The following is a 19605-nucleotide window of genomic DNA, read 5'->3' as shown; positions in this document are numbered from 1 at the left end:
TTTGAATGCAAGTGTCTCTGTACTTTCTTTTATTATCACCATAGTCTTTGCATCAAGATACATAGTAATGATAGCAGGTTCCTTTTAAAGCTTAGTATTAAATATTAAATATCTTTCCCCATTTTAAGTTTACATTACTCTGCCAAGAAAAACAAAACAAAACTAAGACTCAAGTTATCTGAAGCCTGGACACATTCTCTTGATTAGCCTGGCTACATAAAAGTTGGTGGCTTCATTCTTCCTGCTGTAAGCAGCTCTAGGCCCTAGAAAGGTGGGACCAAGTTAGAATTGTTTTGAAAAGTGTGCTACAAAAATGGATGGCCTGGTATAAGCCAAGGTTACAAAGTAAGGATGGGGGTAAGGGAGGGACATTTTCTTCCAGAAAAATGCCCAGAATTTCTGAAGAGTCCCAGTCCATAATTTTTTTTTTCCCAAAATGGTTAGAGGAAGGGGTAAAAATCTCAACATGAGCATCAAAGTTCTGTCTCTGTGAGGGACCAGTAGTTGCCTGGAGGAGGGTGACCATCCCACCCTCCTCAGTGGGGAATGAAATGCAAAGTTTATTGCCCAGTGGCTGTGAAAGTGAGCTGAAGCTTGACTGGTACTCGATTCTCTACGAGGTTTCTTCTAAAAACAGACAATTCAGACTTCCTCTCACTTCAGTAAAGAAGTTATTTTAAAAGCACTTGGGAAGTTCCTCCTCCACTGCTCAGGTGGGAAGGCTCAGAGAAGGGAGTCATCAGTACAGCCACCTTCTAGGCCATAACGGAATTCTTGAAGGTTGGAGACCCCGTAGAAGTGGACAAAAGCTGCTGCCACCACCAGGACGTGGAAAATCTGATGAGACTGGAACTGTAGGAGTAAGAAGAGAACCACTTTTAGCTCATGGGCAAGGAGGACTCAGATATAAGCAGGACAAAGCCTCTTCTACTTTTTCCTTTTTTTTTTTTAGTACCTGTACTGGGATTGAACTCAGGGCCTCCCAACCTTGCTTAATATTTTTGCTCAAGGCTGCAGATCTACCACTAGAGCCACACCTTTACCCTCAGATTTTTGCCAGTTAAGTAGTATCTGTTGTAGAAACATTTAAAAGTCTTTATCAGAGACACACCAAAATGTTAACATTGGCTGTTTTCCCCAATGGACATTTGTGTGTCCACTTTAACACCACATGAGCAAGTTTCTTAGTACCTTTTCCCCCAGACCTTTAATTTGGGGCCAGTCACTCACCACCACAGGCCCTGCTAGAAGAGTCATTTCTTACCCATATGTCAAATTTCCCAGGAAAGAATCGCTCAGGAATCCGAGCAGCATAAAGGCCAGCTCCCGTGATGTACATCACAGCCATGAGGAAGAACCAGCCCATCTGACCCACTGTGGTGGCCTTGACAAAGCCCTCTGCAATGGTAAAGTGCATGGTGGGCACGACACCACTCAAGCCAAGTCCCAGGAACACTCCTGAACAGAGGAGACAAGAGACTGTCAAGGAAACAGCTGCTACATGGAAGGCACAGCAGCCTGACACTGTAGTCCAAGTGTTTATGATATATCAGTCTCAAGAAGGGTCACAGTTAGCAGTTATGGCCCAGAATGGGAAGAAGGCTATTTGTTAAGGAGCACACAGAACAAACCTTTCTCTCTTTTTACTGAAACCAAAGCCTTGTACATGTTAGGCAAGTGCTCTACCACTAAGCTACACCCAAACTCATCATCTCATAATCTTCATTATCTGATAGGGAGCCTTGAGTACAGACCCTAGATTTTAGGTATCAGTTGGCTTCCAAATCAGAGAAGGGTAGGATCAATTTTTAATTAAGGTTGTAAAAAAAGACAAGAAACCAGGTATGTATACATACATCCAGATGGGCAGTGGCCAGACGCTACTGGGACACACAAGGCAAAAGTGAGAGAAGAATGAGTACTTGTCTCCACACCATTCCACTGTACAGAACCGTGGCAGTGGTAGGTGGTGGTAGGGGGTGGGGGGGAGTGGCTCAGAGACAACCCTCTTCATCTTTGCACTGTGCCCGATGGAAGGCTGGTGCTTGACAAATATTGAGTTCTTTCAGTTGAAGATTAAAACAGCAGATGGTGAAAGACTAAAGAGGATGAAAACCAGTGGTAATCGGTGGTGTTGCTACACATAGTAAAAGCTTAAAATAAGAGTCCACAGGAAGCCGGGCACTGGTGGCTCACGCCTGTAATCCTAGCTACTCAGGAGGCTGAGATCTGAGGATCTCAGTTCAAAGCCAGCCCGGGCAGGAGAGACCGTGAGACTCTTATCTCCAATAAACCACCAGAAAACCGGAAGTGGCGCTGTAGCTCAAGTGGTAGAGCGCTTGCCTAGAGCTGAAGAGCTGAAGGGACAGAGCCCAGGCCCAGAGTTCAAGCCCCACGACCAAACAAAAAAAAAAAAAAAAAGAGTCCACAGGAGCAGGGTGCTGGTAGCTCACCCCAGTAATCCTGGCTACTTGGGAGGCTGAGATCTGAGGATCACAGTTCAAAGCCAGCATAAGCAGGAAAGTCTATGAGACTCTTATCTCCAATTCACCACCAGAAAACCAGAAGTGGCACAGTGGCTCAAGTGGTAGAGTGCTTGCCTTGAACTGAAGAGCAGGGATAGTGCCCAGGTCCAGAGTTCAAGCCACAGGCTGGTAAGTTGGCTCAGTGGTAGAGCACTTGCCTTGTATGCCTGAGGCCCTGGGTTCGATTCCTCAGCACCACATAAGCAAAAAGAAAAAAGCCGGAAGTGGCGCTATGACTCAAGTGGTAGAGCACTAGCCTTGAGCTGAAGAGCTGAGGGACAGCGCCCAGGCCCAGAGTTCAGGCCCCATGACCGGACCCCCCAAAAAAAACAAAAAACAAAAACAGAGTTCAAGCCCCACAACCGACCAAAGGGAAAAAAAAGTCCAGAGGAGTCAACACAAGGTTTTCCTGCTTACGGTTACTACATCAGTTGTTACCCGTGTTTAGGCTCAAGTGCTCAAGGAATATTTTATTCACCAAACTAGGCATTCCTTTTCCCTAGTAAAATGCTCCTGAGCATCCTAACTTGAATCCTTTGGTCTGAGTGTTTATGATCCAGGTCAGTGAACTGTGCTTGCTGTATTTTCAAACTGTCTTAAACCAAGTACAAGAGCAGTCTTATCTATGCTTGAGGCTAGCTTGGTAATGATCTGTCCCATTACCACTCTACTGAAACAGCACGAAGCCTGGGGGAGGACTGAGTTGTGAAAATTAATGTCATTTTTAAGACTTAAACATAAATGAGATTTGGATGGATTTTGCAATCCTTAGAGGCCAAGACAGAGTCTGGTACCGGGGAAGTTTACTCCATGTCTTCCTACTCACCTGCTCTTGTCTGCCGGTGCTTAGGAGTGGCAAACCGGTCCCACTGTGCCACAATGATGGCAGAAATGCCGAGGACACAGACAATGGAGAGGTAGATGAGCCGAGGCTGTGGGGAGCAGTAGAAGGAGTAATAGAGCCAGGGGACAAAGCTCCCCATAATCAGTAGAGCAATCCCTGAATAGTCCAATCTAAAAAGAGCCACAGAAATGAAACAAATCAGAGGGAGATGTGACAATTACTATGGCGTATTCAATTAGTTCTACCTGCTCACAGGTTTCTTGTCACTTCCCATAAAGCTATCCTACATCCTATATTAAAATAGAACTCCAAAAGTCAAGCAATTCCACTTTACGAATTTCCTAAGAATCTCTAGAATCCATGGACTTCCACAGAATTCCACCCCTTTTTTGGCTGTGGTCAGCTGTACCCCCTTGGTGGTCACTGGAATTTACAATGTCCCAATCCAGCTGGCTCCCAGCATCACACTCAGAAAGTACTCTGGATAGTCCCCCAATTTTTTTTGGGGGGGAGGGAAATATTGGGGCTTGAACTTAGGGCCTGGGCATGGATATCCCTTATCTTTTTTTTTGGGGGGGTCCGGTCATGGACCTGAACTCTGGGCCTGGGCGCTGTCCCTCAGCTCTTCAGCTCAAGGCAAGCACTCCCCAACTTGAGCCATAGCACCACTTCCGGCTTTTTTTTTCTGGTTATGTGGTGCTGAGGAATCGAACCCAGGGCCTCATGCATGCAAGGCAAGCGCTCTACCACTGAGCCACCTTCCCAGCCCCCCTTATCTTTTTTGTTCAAGGCTGGCACTCTACCACTTGTGCCACAGCTCAAATTTCACCTTTAGTAACTGGAGAGAAAGAGTCTCAAGGATTTTTCCTGCCTGGGCTGCTTAAACCACAATCCTTCACATCTCATCCTTCTGAGTAGCTAGAATTACAGGTATGAACCACCAGTGCCCAACTAGTCCTCCCATCTTTTGTGTGTGTGTGTGTGTGCTTGAATTCAAGGTCCTGGGTGCTGTCCCTGAATTTTTTTTTTTTTTTTTTTTGTCAGCCATGGGGCTTGAACTCTGGGCCTGGGCACTGTCCCTCAGCTCTTCAGCTCAAGGCGAGCGCTCTACCACTTGAGCTACAGCGCCACTTCCGGTTTTCTGGTGATTTATTGGAGATAGGAGTCTCACGGTCTCTCCTGCCCGGGCTGGCTTTGAACCGAGATCCTCAGATCTCAGCCTCCTGAGTAGCTAGGATTACAGGCGTGAGCCACCAGCGCCCGGCTTGTCCCTGAATTCTTGTGATTAGACTAGTACTATAACACTTGAGCCACTTCTGGCTTAATTAGAGATAAGAGTCTCAACTTTCTTGCTCACCTGGCTTAGAACCTTTATTCTCAGAAGTCAGCCTCAGAGTAGACAGGATTAAAGAGTGAGCTACCAGTGCCCAGCCCCTAAAGTTATATAAAGAGTTCTAAACAAAACATAGATTGTTCATGTTAGCTGGGAATATGGCTCACTGGTAGAGTGCTTGCCTAGTGTGCATGAAACCCTGGGTTCAATTCCTCAGTACCACATAAACAGAAAAAGCCGGAGTGGCACTGTGGCTGAAGTGGTAGGACGCTAGCCTTGAGCAAAAGAAGCTCAGGGACAGTGCCCAGGCCCTGAGTTCAAATCCCAGGACTGGCAAAAAAAAAAAAAAAAAGAATATATGGGATTAAGTGATCCTCTTGCCTCCTAAGTAGCTGGAACTACTGACATTTGCCACCATGCCTAGCACTGGCTCTTCTGATCATAATTCTTACTAGCAACTATTACCACCAAAGTCAACAGTAATAACAACAACAAGCACACAAGTAAACAGAGCCCTGACTTGGCCCTGGGGACAAGGAACCATCAGCAGGGCACCTGGGGCTTCTAGCAGTGCTTGGGCCACAAAGATAAGCTTGACTGGTGGATAAGAGCACGGGGAGAACGAAGCACAGACTGCATGCCAGGCCCGACTCTGGCTTGGGCCAATAGCAAGATAAGCTAATACTGGGGACAAGACCTCAAAAAAGCAACTTACTGACACCCCAAGTTTGGCTGTTCAGCTAGATCTATCTACCACTAGTTTCCGTGCATTGAAGAAGCTGCATTAAGTTTTTCTCACAAAGAATTTACAAGTAAAGCCTCATCACGTCTCTCTGGCACAGAACTAAAAGCCTCCCCAAGAACATAGCCAAGACTCTCCACAGTTACAGGGGTTCTCAGCATCCAGTCAGCACTGGGGTTACGACACATGAAAACTGAACATATTCTTTCCTAAAGCTGTTCTTTCAAACTCACTTGGAAAAAGTCCGAGAGACTTTCTCTGAATGACAATAGACGGTGTGGAAGAGCCAGGAGAAGCTGAGGCAGAGCACTGCACCCAAAAAGAACATCCCAAACACCACCTTCTCCTGCAGAGGGGCCATGAAGTACATATTTGGTCTGAGCATGGTCAAGATTCCCAAAAAGAGAAACAGCACAAAACCTGCAGGATGGAAAAAGAAAAAAAAATCCTGTGAGGAAAAAGGGAACATGCATGTTGATAGTCGATGGCTTTCAAGCCACTGAACTGCAGGGCTTAGCTACGGGAACTACAGTCTAAACTTGAAGAAAATAGCACTAGTCAGACAAAAAGGGCATCCTGAAATGTTCCCATTGTGTATTTACAATGGGCAATTATGAAGCAAGAACTACAAGGTTGAGAGTAGAAGGCATACAGAGAGAAGAAACTAGTTGACTGAGTCAACTATCTACCACAGCTATCAATCACAGAACAACTTAGACCAAGGCTATATAATCCCGAGGTATTTAAAGAGACAAAAATTGAGGTTTTTTCTTTATCTGAATCACTCACCAAGTAAATGTGTCCAGATGTTGCCGGTTTCTGTGTGGATGCGGAAGATGCTCTTGAAGCATGCCCGAAAGGAGGGCATAGGTGGTCTATGGCCATGGAGCAGGTAGTCATTATCCTTCAGCCAGTCAGGAAGCACATCATATGGGATGACCCGCCAACGTCCCTCCCAGACCTAGAATACACACGTGTGTTGAGGCAGGGCCACAGAGCACACTGGACTTCCCCAGAACACGAGGCCAAGCACTGAGGGAGAACCAGTCCCGAAGGATATTGGTCAGGGTTTGATGGCCTTGGGTCAGTGAGTGACAGCCTGGATCAGGAGATACCACCATACATCGGGCTAGTAGAACACTGATTCATAATACTTTATGGAATAAGTTCCTTTGGAAATGTAATGAATAAAGACAAATAAATTGCCAGGTAAGGTGGCTCACGCCTATAATCCTAACTACGCAGGAGGCTGAGACCTGAGGATCATGGTGCCAAGCCAGGTTCCAAGCCAGCCCAGGCATTAAGTCCCTGTGAGACTCTTAACTTCAATTAACCACTCAAAAACTTGGAAGTGGCACTGTGACAAGTGGTAGAGCACTAGCCTTGAGCACAAAGAGGCTCAAAGACAACACTCAGGCGCCTCAAGTTCAAGTCCTGCAATAGGGCTTTTTTTTTTTGGTCATTCGTGAGGCTTGAACTTGGGGCCTGGGTGCTACCCCTGAGCTCTTTTGCTCAAGGCACTCTACCACTTTGCACCACAACTCTACTTGGGTTTTTTTTTTGTTTTGTTTTTCTTTGAGTGGTTAATTGGAGATAAGAGTCTCACAGGGACTTTTCTGCCCATGTGGGCTTTGAACCAGGTAGGATTTTCAGATCTCAGCTTCCTGAGTAGCTGGAATTATAGGTGTGAGTCACTGGCGCCTGGCATAAACATGTTTTTTAAAACATATAAGCACATGGATCCCTACTCTGCTCTTGTCTTCTGCTCAATCCTCCCTGGTTACATTCTCAAATCTTGCTAGTGTGGGCCTGCATCTTTGTAGAGCAGGAATTCTTAATCCATGCAAGATGGACAGAGTCCAGGACTAGACAGAAACTTACATAGATAAACATGTCTTTATTTTCATTTGCTTCTTACTTAAATTTAGCATGTTCCTCAATTATAAATGAGGGCAACAGACCTCAGTAGTATTAGTAGAACTATGACTTTGAAATCACAGAACATTTTCAGGGCTAGAGGTATAACTCAGTTGTAGAGTGCTTGCCTGGAATGCAGAAGTCATTTGATTTGAATCCTGACACAATTTTTAAAATCGCCAACGACAAGCCACGTGCCAGTGGCTCCTGCCTATAATCCTAACTATTCAGGAGGTTGAGATCTGAGGATTGAGGTTTAAAGCCAGCCTGGACAGTAAAGTCCATGAGACTCATCTCCAATTAATTACCAGAAAACTCAAAAGTGGCACTGTGGCTTAAAGTGGTAGAGTACTTGCCTTGAGCTGAAGAGCTAAGGGACAGTGCCCAGGCCCAAAGTTCAAGCCCCATGACTGACAAAAAAAAATCACCAACAACAGATACCTCAAATATTTTGATGATTGCTATAGAGATGCACAAAAAAAGTGAAGAACCCCTGTTTTAGAGTATATCTTGAAAATGTCCATCATGGTATGCAGCAAAAATTTAGCCAGTTCTCACCTCTGATTTACTTTACCTTAACCAATGAACCATCAAACCACTCACAGGGACTGCTCGACGCCAGGCTGGCTTGCCCGCTTGCCAGCTAGGAATATCCCACATATGCCTACTGTCTTTCCCCTTTGAAGACAGAGGCTTAAGCTTACCTTATACACAAACTCTTCCATCTTCTCCATGGCATGGTGGGCCTGCAGGGGAAGTGTCAGCACCCGCACCTCTTCCTCTTCTTCCTGGGGCACTGGGCATGTTTGTTCTTCTTCAGCCTGAAGAAACAAAAAAACAAACAAAAACAACCTGCAAGCAAGGTGCCAGTGGCTCACGCCTGTAATCCTAGCTACTCAGGTGGCTGAGATCTAAGGATGGCAGTTCAAAGTCAGCCTGGGCAGCAAAGTCCATGAGACTCTTATTTCTAGTAAACCACTCAGCAAAAGTGGTACTGTGGTAGAGCTCTTACCTTGAGCTGAAGAGCTTAGGGACAGCGCTTAGGCCCAGAGTTCAGTCCCCACGACCAACAAAAACAAAACAAAAACCTAAACAACCTGCAGAGACACCTCTTAAAGTATACTATCCCAATCGGAGAGATCCAGAGCACCCTCAATCCAAAATGCTTTTCCTAGCCTCTTTTAGGCCTTGTGCCTCTTTCTCCACAGCATGCTTCTTACTGAGTTTACAGCCCTGCAGTCAGGTTTCTCAACTCATTATAAGGCTGGAGTGATTGTTACTGGCACCCAGGAGGCAGACTGGTAGGGGCTAGCTCTGGAGAGACAAAGGATTAGTGACCCAGCTCTAGGTGTTTGTTGGGGCTCAAGACTAACTCTCTTCTCTAGGTCTAAGTGATTCTCAACTTGCTCCAAATAGTTTTTCCTTTTCTAGGTCACTAAATTTCAAAATGATGAAAAAGATTCTGAGAGATTTCCTTAACAAGAATTCTGTTCATTTCTGCTTACTGACTCTGGGGATGCTAGCATGACTGTAACTCTATATCCACAGTGGATCCCAGGAGTGCTGAGCCTCAAATGAAGCAGCAGGACCGACTCCTGGGTGCAACTGAGTACACCTGAGAGCATTTGTCTGCAAGGTAGGGAGACAGACTTTTCTCCTGGTTCCAGGGCTCTGGACCATGGAGATGGGAAGCCTGCAGCTCAACTCCTCTGGCTATGCTTGCTCGCTTTCTCATGTTGAAGCTATGTAATAGGAATATCGTCCCTCTGAGATTTTATGATGAAATCCTGGCTTTCTCCAACATGCATTTTCTCTCTTTGCTCCTAAGAGACAAAGCGCTTGGTTTTATTCAGGATGGCCATGCTATTTCAGTTTTACTCAATCTACTGAAAAGACACTTCCTAATCTTCACTGCAGCAGTAACTATATGACAAGTTCCGGCCTAAGTGCTAGCAGGTCCTTCCTGATACTTCCTGAAACAACTGGGCCCTTGTCTGCCTTCCTCTTTCCTCCTTGACTGTGAGTAAAAGAAGCAGCAACACATTAGGAACTATGAAGGAGCATGAAGGACACGATGGGTGGAGTCTCCCTGTCAACCCTGGGCTGGTTATTTCCAATTCTTTTATTTGAAAGGGACTTCCAGCTTGTCAAATTTAATCTTAATTGACTGCTTCATATATTCAGTCATTGCCATTCACTAATCACTTGTTGGGAGTTCAGGTCTGTGCAAGCAGTAGAGATAAGAAAGTGCTAGAAACCTTTGGGGACTCAACTCCCCAAAGGTTTCAGCAGGAAAAAGTAGAATAAATGATACCAATAATACAGAATGATAAAAGACTTGAATGGAGGAAGTAGAAGCATGGCTCAAGTGATACAACAGCAGCCTTGAATGAAAAAGCCAGCTAGAGAACACAGGCCCTAAGTTCTAACCCCAGTACTAGCTACATACGTGCATGCACACACACACACACACACACACACACACACACCCTAAGTTCTAACCCCAGTACTAGCTACATACGTGCATGCACACACACACACACACACACACACACACACACACACACACACACACACACACACACACACACACACACACACACACACAGAGAGAGAGAGACTTGGATAGGAATATTCCCAGAGAACTATAGTTTTTCTTTCTGGAAAGAAAGTGAGGTCTTAAAAAGCAGACACTTAAAACAGGCTTTGGTGGCTCACACTTATAATCCAAGCAACTGAAGAGACTGAGCTCTGAGGATTGTGGTTTGAAACCAGCCCAGGCAGACAAATCTGAAGACTTATTTCCAATCAAGCACTGAAAAGCCACAAGTGGAGCTGTGACTCAAGTGGCAGAGCTCCAGCCTTGAGCAAAATAGCTAAGGAAGAGTCTAAGATTGAATTCAAATTTCAATACTGGCAACATAAAAAGAAAAGGCCTCGGGCTGGGAAGGTGGCTCAGTGGTAGAGCACTTGCCTTGCATGCTCAAGGCCCTGGGTTCGATTCCTCAGCACCACATAAGAAAAAAGCCAAGCCGGGCGCCGGTGGCTCACGCCTGTAATCCTAGCTACTCAGGAGGCTGAGATCTGAGGATCGCGGTTCAAAGCCAGCCCGGGCAGGAGAGACCATGAGACTCCTATCTCCAATAAACCACCAGAAAACCGGAAGTGGCGCTGTAGCTCAAGTGGTAGAGCGCTCGCCTTGAGCTGAAGAGCTGAGGGACAGCACCCAGGCCCAGAGTTCAAGCCCCACAACCGCCAAAAAAAAAAAAAAAAGAAAAAAGCCAGAAGTGGCGCTGTGGCTCAAGTGGTAGTGCTAGCCTTGAGCTGAAGAGCTGAGGGACAGCGCCCAGGCCCAGAGTTCAGACCCCACAACCGGACCCAAAAAAGAAAAAGAAAAGGCCTCACAAAAAATAAGAAACTGGTTTGGGGAATGGCTGATGGAGGTCAACTTACTTTGGTTGGGGTGACGGTTACCCGCTTGCCCTTCTCTTCCAGCAGAGGTCCCAGTTCAGCCAGCTCCACTGTATCAGTCTCCCTGCTACTGGCAGGAGCCCCATTGCCCTGTGCTGCGACAGATCCTTTGTGGGAAGACATCTGGCTGGTCCTTTAACAATACTCTGCAGCTTCAGCTTGGGAGAAGACTGGGGGGGGGGGGTCCTCTCAGCCCCAAGGGGCAGAGATCTCCCACTGATGGCAGACACTAAAAACAAATGAAAGGTTTTGACAATTTCTTCCTGTAGCTTCATTTCTATAATCCAACACTGAGTTTGTGTATACCCTGTCTCCAGCTCCAAAGAATGAAGTCTATTTCTTGTCTTCTTTTGATAATCACCATTTACCCAGACCTTCACTAATCTTACCGTCAAGGTTGAAATATAGCACTGTTACTTGCCTTAGGATCTACAATCTCCGCACCAAATCATTACCACAGAAAAATGGGTTCTCACTCTAAAGTCCCCCCAATGGTCTGAAGTCCATTTAGTGAGAAGTCCTGCCTTGATTTCCCAAACTCACTCTGCCCAAGAAAGCGCCAGTCCTGGGACTGAAGCTCCACTGGGCTTTGCCTATAAATGTGCTAGCAACTGTGCATCACATATAAAGGAACACGGTACAACGTGGCATGGATACTCAAACCTGGGTAACCAGTTCTCTCCACATTCCTTCATGCAAGCCGTAACTTAACTAGAAGCCGGAAGCCCCACATGTGCCCTTTGCCACACATGGACCTAATCACCAGTCCTGAAAGTTTGTCCCAACCACCACTGTCATAAACTTAGCCCCACTCCAACTGAAGTTTTCAGAAACTAAACACAGGCACACAGATCCTTTGGGAAAACTAGAGAAGCACAGAATTCAATTTTCTCTGAAAAGTTTCAGGAAGAATTGAGGTTTTCCTGGGTTGGAGGTTAGGTATAATCTTCATTTAAACAGGGATTACTTATGGCCTCAGAGAGCAGCAAGTAATATTGAAAAGTCAAGAAAAGCTTCCAAAGATTTCTACTCAGTTGTAAATTACTAGATCTCTCCTCCCTACCAAAGACCTTCAAATTCATAGGGCCTGGCCAGAATATTAGCATTTTATAGCCCCAATAGCAACTGGGCAATGCAAGAGCATGTCTGGAGCTGGGCACCAGTGGCTCATGCCTACTCAGGAGGCTGAGATCTGAGGATAGCAGCTCAAAGCCAGCCCAGACAGGAAAGTCCGTGAGACTCTTATCTCCAATTAACTACCAGAAAACCAGAAGTGGTGCTGTGGCTCAAGTGGTAGAGTGTTAACATTGAGCTGAAGAGCTGAGGGAAAGCATCCAGGCCCAGAGTTCAAGCCACACAACCCACCAAAAAAAAAAAAAGCACTATGGGAGAGAAACTTAACTAAGTTTTTAGGAGCCCAACATCTTTTTTTTTTTTGGGGGGGGGAGGGGGTCCGGTCGTGGGGCCTGAACTCTGGGCCTGGGCGCTGTCCCTCAGCTCTTCAGCTCAAGGTTAGTACTCTATCACTTATGCCACAGCGCCACTTCCCGCTTTTTTTTTCTTTTTGCTTATGTGGTGCTGAGGAATCGAACTCAGGGCCTCATGCATGCAAGGCAAGTGCTCTACCACTAAGCCACCTTCCCAGCCCCTAGCCCAACATTTTTGTGTTGGGAAGTAAACATGACTTTGTTCCCAAAGGAGACACTAATCACCCACAGATAAACATCTAGAATCTCCTACTAGTTTTTACTGAAGAGTAAGCAGAATTCCTTGTCTGGAATTATAATTGGATATACATAGGTATAACAAAAAATTTCAGGTGTCAACTTCACTGGTATTATGGATATTCAGACAGAAGATAAAGCATTATTTCTGGGTACATCTGTGAAGGTATTTCAGGAAGAAATCAACACCAAGTTAGTGATCTGAGCAAGGAAGATCCATCCTCATTCAATTTGGATGGGCATCCTCTAAGCAGATGAGGCCCAGATGGAACGAGATGAATTTTCTGTCTTGGAGGTGGAATACTCTTGGACATGTATTCTAGGACATGTACAAATGGCCCCCAAGATTCTCAGGACTTTAGCCTCAAACAACATTGGACTCCCTTCTGAGTCTCTAGCTTATACAGCTTATTTTAAATGAGAGCGCCTCCACAATCATGTGAGCTAACATCCCTAATAAGCAATTCTCTCCCAAATTCTTTCTGAAGATCTCTGACTACGTTAATCTGCCATTAGACAAGCCTCAAATTTCAGAATGGTCAGGCATCATGCTATGCTCAATCAACAAGCAACTCCTAAAAGCAAAAAGCAAATCTCATCGGAGAGACATGTACACTAACTCATTACACTAACTCACTATAGCAGACCCCTTTATGGTGTCAACACACAGATAGTTCCTCTTCCCTTAAGTGTGCAAGACTGTGACAAGACATATGCCAGCACACAGTCACAGTCAACAGCTCAAGGAGAACAGGAAACGGGAGGTCCTGTAAAAAAAGATCAGGAGACAGACAATTCACAGAAGAAAAAACATTGGGAGCCAGGCACCGGTGGCTCACACCTGTAATCCTAGCTACTCAGGAGGCTAGGATCTGAGGATCGCAGTTCAAAGCCAGTTCAGTAGCCCTGTGAGACTCTTATCTCCAATTAACCACCGAAGTGGCATTGTGGCTCAAGTGGTAGAGTGCTAGCCTTGAGCTGAAGAGCTTAGGGACAGGGTCCAGGCCCAGAGTTCAAGCCCCATGACTGACAAAAATAAAATAAAATAAAATAATTGGGAAATCTTTCTGAATAGCTGACCTCAAAACATACATCCTCAATAGGAAGTACTAGTACTATCATGAAATAAGCATCTGTACAAAGAAATAATTTAAGGGCTGGAAATGTGGCTTAGCAGTAGAGTGCCTGCCTAGCATGCATGAAGCCCTGGGTTCAATTCCTCAGTACTACATAAACAGAAAAGGCTGGAAGTGGTGCTGTGGCTCAAGTGGTAGAGTGTAAGCCTTGAGCAGAAGCAGCTCAGGAACAGCACCCAGGATAAGACAAGGAAGGAAGGATTTGAAACACTGGAGGGGAAAAAACCCAAAACAAATCATTTTGAGCTTCTTGAGAAGTCTAAGGTGGAACACAGTAAGCTTACAACAAATACTGCTCCCAGTAATTTATAGCAGGGTACTATGGCAGAAACTAAAGATCTCTGGGTATGGGATACATGGATCATAAAATGATGCACATCCATAATTGTGGTGAGATCCCCTTTCAAGATATCCAGTGAACCTATTTAACTGAACTTATTATTAGCCAAGGTTTGTGCACTTTTTTTTGTTCTGTACCCTCTCAATAAGCCATCACATTCAATGGACATTTAACAAAGGTGTCCAGTACTGTCACCTGAAGGCATTCTAAATTCTAAAGCCCACTACAAATACAAAATGAAACAAGTTACCGTCTTCAAAGAATTTTCCTCAGATGGTATAAGGTGGTATGTGCTTGGTCCGAAGTAGGTGATAATAATTTCTCTGTCTCACAACAAGCGGAAGGAAGACAACGCAACTAGAATGATCCCACATTTAAGTTATTTTAAGTGTATAGTTAACTATTTTACTAGAACCAATGAGAATAACAAAAAACTTGGAGAAAAAAGCTGGAAAATCAGGACCCAAAAATGAAAAGCAGACTTCAGCTTCTGAAAAGTCTTTATTCCCCTCAAGTCTTTGGCCATCATTGAAGATTCCCTTCCGGCCTTCCCCCGCCCCCCCTCCCCCCCAAACACACACTTTTTGGATCCTTTCTAGCTCTTGCCACTAAATCCTGCACCTTCCTCCATATTCTAGACCCAGAGTCACCAAACAGCCTAGGTAATTCACAAACCAACATCCACTACAGCTCATCATACAAAACATGTTATCATGCATTCAAGTACATACAATGGAGGTCAATGGAGATCATGGCATCAAAGTGAGCAAAATCCATTGTCCAGTTTGGTCTTCTAAACTGTAGCAACACAGAAACAGGGAAGGAAAGAGACACGGATTGGAGATCTGGCAAGAAAAACGAGCAGGTAACATGGGCCTGAAAATGGCACTTCAAGAAGGTAAACTACTCACAAGCTACTAGGAATGACAAGCAACAGTTTTAGTCCTAAAATCAGCACAACTATTTTGGGAGACAGAGGAGAGCCAAGATATACTTCATTTTTCTGACAGCTTTCTATGTCCTTCTGCATGTTGGAGGAAACATCTTTCCTCTCAAATTTGCCACACCCAGCATAGCCAATTACAACTGAGCATGTTCCACTTGAATACATTTTTGATGTGATTTCTTCAACTCAAGCTAATAAATCTTTGCCACTGAGCCTTCCAAATGGATAAGCCTAGGATATTAGAGAATAAAGCTGTGGAGGAAGGGAGGTGTTTGTGCTGATACAAATAAGATAATCCTTTAACCAAACTTGAAGAAAAGGTTGATTCTTAATCATCAGCCAGTTAAGCTGAATAGTTATTTCTCTTAGGATTTTTGGAGACATTTGTTCTATGAACTATTTTCCACAGTAAAAAGGCTATGATACACTCTTTTTCTTTAGTTAAAGGCTCAATGATTCTACTAGTTTTACCTGGGGTTCCTGGACCCATAGAGACACTGTCTGTTTGGTTTGGGTGTTAAAGTTCTAAAGCAAGACCCATCTAGTGGTATAAGACCCATCTTTCCCCCTACCTACTTCAATTGTTAGGGAGGGTAGTTTCCTAGCTCTGTTGGGAAAGAATGAGTCAAAGAAAAAGGCCTATGTTTGCAATCAGCAGAGTGCAGCTCTGGGACTTAGCTCTTTTAACCTGAATGCCAAGAGTCACTGACTCAGAAACTAAAGGGCAAAATCACAATCTAACTTTCTTCATGGAGCTTCCCCAGTTAAGCTATGGCAACAGAAATGGCATTTTGTTTGTTTGTTTGGTTTTTTTGGGTCCAGTGGTGGGGCCTGAACTCTGGGCCTGGGCACTGTCCCTCAGCAATTCAGCTCAAGGCTAGCGCTCTACCACTTGAGTCAGCGCTGCTTCCGGCTTTTTTCTTTTTTGCTTATGTAGTGCTGAGGAATCGAACCCAGGGCCTCAAGGATGCAAGGCAAGCGCTCTACCACTGAGCCACCTTCCCAGCCCTTGTTTTTTTGTTTTTTTTTAGTGCCAGTACTAAGGCTTGAACTCAGGATTTAGGCACTGTCCCTTAGCTTTTTGCTCAAGGCTAGTGCTCTACTAGTTCAGTCACAGTTCCTGGCATTTTGCCAGTTAATTGAAATTAAGAGTCGTACAGACTTCTTCTTCTTTTTTTTTTTTTTTGTCGGTCGTGGGGCTTGAACTCTGGGCCTGAGCGCTGTCCCTCAGCTCTTCAGCTCAAGGCGAGCGCTCTACCACTTGAGCTACAGCGCCACTTCCGGTTTTCTGGTGGTTTAATGGAGATAGGAGTCTCGCGGTCTCTCCTGCCCGGGCTGGCTTTGAACCGCGATCCTCAGATCTCAGCCTCCTGAGTAGCTAGGATTACAGGCGTGAGCCACCAGCGCCCGGCTTCGTACAGACTTTTCTATCTGGGCTGGCTTTGAACCTCAATCCTCAGATCTCAGCCTCCTAAGTAGCTAGGATTATAGTATGGCCACCAGTGCCAGGCTAAAGGATACCAGAGACTGGTGAGCATTCCTAGTTCCAAAACACACACACACACACACACACACACACACACACACACACACACCACACACACACACACACACACACACACACACACACACACACACACACAGAGGCATAGAGGAGATTTTCATGCCAGCTGGCCTGGGTGCTGTCCCTCAGCTCTTCAGCTCAAGGCTAGCGCTCTACCACTTGAGCCACAGCGCCACTTCCAGCTTTTTCTGCTAATGTGGTGCTGAGGAATCGAACCCAGGGTCTCATGCATGCAAGGCAAGCACTCTACCACTGAGCCACCTTCCCAGCCCCAATGCCAGCTGTTTTTAATACCACCTCCCAAGCGCACTACAGATATGTGGTGAATATAGTTGCATAATATTGCACTCATTATACACCATGTACACAGATGTTCCAATGAAACAAAAGCCAACTAGGTGCATGCCTAAGAGCCAATCACTTGGAACTGGTTTGGTTAGAATTTTCAAGAATATTTTCAATCCATCAAACTACAAACTTCACAAATATTAATCATGAGCTCAAGAGTTCTGAGCAGAAAATGCAATCAATTTGAGTATAGTGAGTGGAACAAAATCCCATGGGGGACAGAGAGACAAACAACCATTAAGTATAGCATGTAACAGCTTTGATAAACATCACTATCAGAACAAATTCTAGTCATAATTAATAAGACATCTAGATATAAAGATGATTGTTAGACAGGTACCAGTGGCTCACGCCTGTAATCTTAGCTACTCAGGAGGCTGAGATCTGAGGATTGAGGTTCAAAGCCAGCCTGGGCAGGAAAGTCTGTGAGACTCTTATCTCCAATTAACCATCAGAAAACCAAAAGTGATGCTTGTGGCTCAAAGTAGTAGAGCCTTGAGCAAAAAGCTCAGATGCAGCACCCAGTCCCTGAATTCAAGCTCCATGGCCAACAAATACATAACTATTCTTTCGTTCACCAGAATGATCAAGAATAGATGGGACAGGATGATGCCATAAGTATGCAAAAGTTTCAGTTGGGCTTTATACTACAGTAGTCAAAGAAAAGGAAAAAGAGAACAAGCTTAGTAGCTTAGGAAGGACAAGTTCTATCCTTCATTAATCTGAGGACATCTATTAATACAATAAACGTAGTGGTGTGGCCAGAATCAAGACAGAGGAGTCAGGCTTCAAAGAGTTGCTGTTCTCATTTTAAGAAGGGGGGGAATAATTTGTTTTCTAACAACTTAACTACAGATTTAAAGTGCTATAAATTGCTGGAGGAATTCAGAAGAAAAACTGTGCATTTAGGTAATCAGGAAAATTTTGTGAAAGGACTTCAAAAAAGGTTCTAAGTAGGCAGAGGCAGAGGAAGGCATTTCAGGAAGGTTCATGGTGTAAACAGGACATGAAAGAATACAGCTTCCAGGCTAGTGAATAATCCGTTTTTCCAGAAGAAATCTTGGAAAGGTAAAATGAGGACAGAGTGATGGAATCAAAGACAGCTTAAAAGCCTACTTAAGGTGGTGCATTTTATCCATTAGCAATGGGGAGTCTAGTGAATTAATGTGATTCCTGATACTCTTCTGAGATTCTCTTCTGCAGGCAAAGTGGTCATTTTTTAAAAAAAACTTATCTCAGGGAGTTATGTCTTTTCTGGACCACTGTGAACACAGTTTTCAGAGTCTACTCTGCAATTATGTATAGTTTGGTGAAGGTCTACTTTAAGACCTACTTTCACAGATAACATCCGTTCTTGAGCCTTAACTCTCCAAGCACCAGGCACAGTAGTACAGTTATAAAGAAACTACTCCAGGAATAAAGCAGCTTAGTGGCTGCCAGCTGGGAACCCTGACACTGCAATCTGCTCAGCACCACCCTGTCTAAACTCCTGGCAGTGTGTACATTCACTACAGAACCCCAGAAACCCCAGCCGCACCCCCCACCTCCACCCCAGCCTGCCTGGCCACGATCAAAGCCGAAAAACACTGAACAGAACACCCATCATCACTTCGGTGCCAATACCGTCTTCATTGGATTTACCAAACATAAGCAGGCAGCCTAGTTATTCGCTGCTGGCTTTTCTAAGCCGGTCTTCTAGACACTTTCAGGGAAATGTTCTGGTTAATCTAGCAAGAGTTCCACGGCCTCCCGTCGCGTGGCTGACATCGGAGCCTGGGTAAACTAAAATCCGCCCTGGCAGAATCAAGAGGGAAAACACTCACCTATTTTCTTAAAACCCGGAAGGCTTGAAGACCTACAGCACGTCCAACACCAACCCCCGAGTTCTGAGGGGATGAGATTTCGTTTTCCCTCCAAGTAATCAACGTTTTGCTCATTTTGTTTTGTTTTTTTAAGCTGAAGCCCATAGATCCATCAACCTCCCCTCCGACCCACGAAGGTTGGGGCACTGTGTCCCGGCTTCACCCGCCGACCACCGGAGCCTCGACCCCCTCCCGCGGCCCCCACCCCCGGGCCGGTGCTCCCCGCCCAGGCCGCTGCACGACCCAGACCCGCACCCCCCACGCGCAGGCTCGGCTTGAGTGACCGGGGCCAGAGCCGGCGGGGCTGAGGACGCGCACTCACCCTGGCGGCGGGGAGCCGGAGGAACCGCCCCGCCGAGCAGCCCACCGCAACCCGGGTTGCACGCTGGAGGCCGCCCCGGAGGCGGCGCGCAGTGGGAGGGGCCGGAAATGTTTACAACTCGGCCGCCCGGCCGCCGCAAGGCCCAGCCCGCGAGCCCAGCGCGGGAGCCCGCACCCTGAGGAGCTCGGGGCCGGCTGCCCCGTGGCTGTGCCCCTCCTCAAGCCCAGGCCCGAGCCTCCGCGCGCAGAGACCGAGTCCCAGTCCCTGCCCCCGGCCCCCGCCTCAACCCACCCCACCTCACCCCGGAACTCACCGCGGGGCGGGCGGGCGGGCTCTGCTGGGGGCCGCGGTCCCCCGCGCTACATCCCGCGGCGCTGGAGGCGGCCTGCGGCCGAGCGGCCCCGGATCTTCAGCGCCCTCTCCCCGCCGGAAGGGGCGCGCGACCACACGGCGTCACCTCCGCAGCCGCGTCACCTTCCCGAGGCTCTACCTCGCCTCTCCAATCCCAGGCATTTCTGGGTGTCCCAATCA

The 19605-nt window shown here is 46.2% G+C and overlaps 1 protein-coding gene across 1 annotated transcript; it reads right to left on the bottom strand.

Annotated features, from left to right (window-relative positions):
- On the bottom strand, positions 1-19605 carry Adipor1 (adiponectin receptor 1). The gene is made up of 8 exons (XM_070041807.1): positions 19388-19605; positions 10815-11061; positions 8066-8182; positions 6234-6405; positions 5678-5864; positions 3352-3539; positions 1265-1458; positions 1-852 (listed from the first exon to the last, which is right to left on the bottom strand). The coding sequence occupies exons 2-8, from the start codon at positions 10953-10955 to the stop codon at positions 724-726; spliced, it is 1128 nt and encodes a 375-aa protein (XP_069897908.1). The 5' UTR covers positions 10956-11061; positions 19388-19605; the 3' UTR covers positions 1-723.

This window comes from Dipodomys merriami, unplaced genomic scaffold (assembly GCF_024711535.1).
Source record: "Dipodomys merriami isolate MVZ:Mamm:240054 unplaced genomic scaffold, mDipMer1.0.p SCAF_31, whole genome shotgun sequence".
In the NCBI taxonomy this organism is placed as follows: domain Eukaryota; kingdom Metazoa; phylum Chordata; class Mammalia; order Rodentia; family Heteromyidae; genus Dipodomys; species Dipodomys merriami.
This window is presented reverse-complemented; position numbering and strand designations above follow the sequence as displayed.

What these genes read in the sequence shown, in the direction of transcription:
- Adipor1 (XM_070041807.1), bottom strand. Translation starts at nt 10,955, where the DNA reads ATGTCTTCCCACAAAGGATCTGTCGCAGCACAGGGCAATGGGGCTCCT. An exon ending in GTCTCTCGGACTTTTTCCAA is followed by an intron (nt 3,540 to 5,677) that starts GTGAGTTTGAAA and finishes GGCTCTTTTTAG; the next exon opens with ATTGGACTATTCAGGGATTG. An exon ending in CTGGGAAATTTGACATATGG is followed by an intron (nt 853 to 1,264) that starts GTAAGAAATGAC and finishes TTACTCCTACAG; the next exon opens with TTCCAGTCTCATCAGATTTT.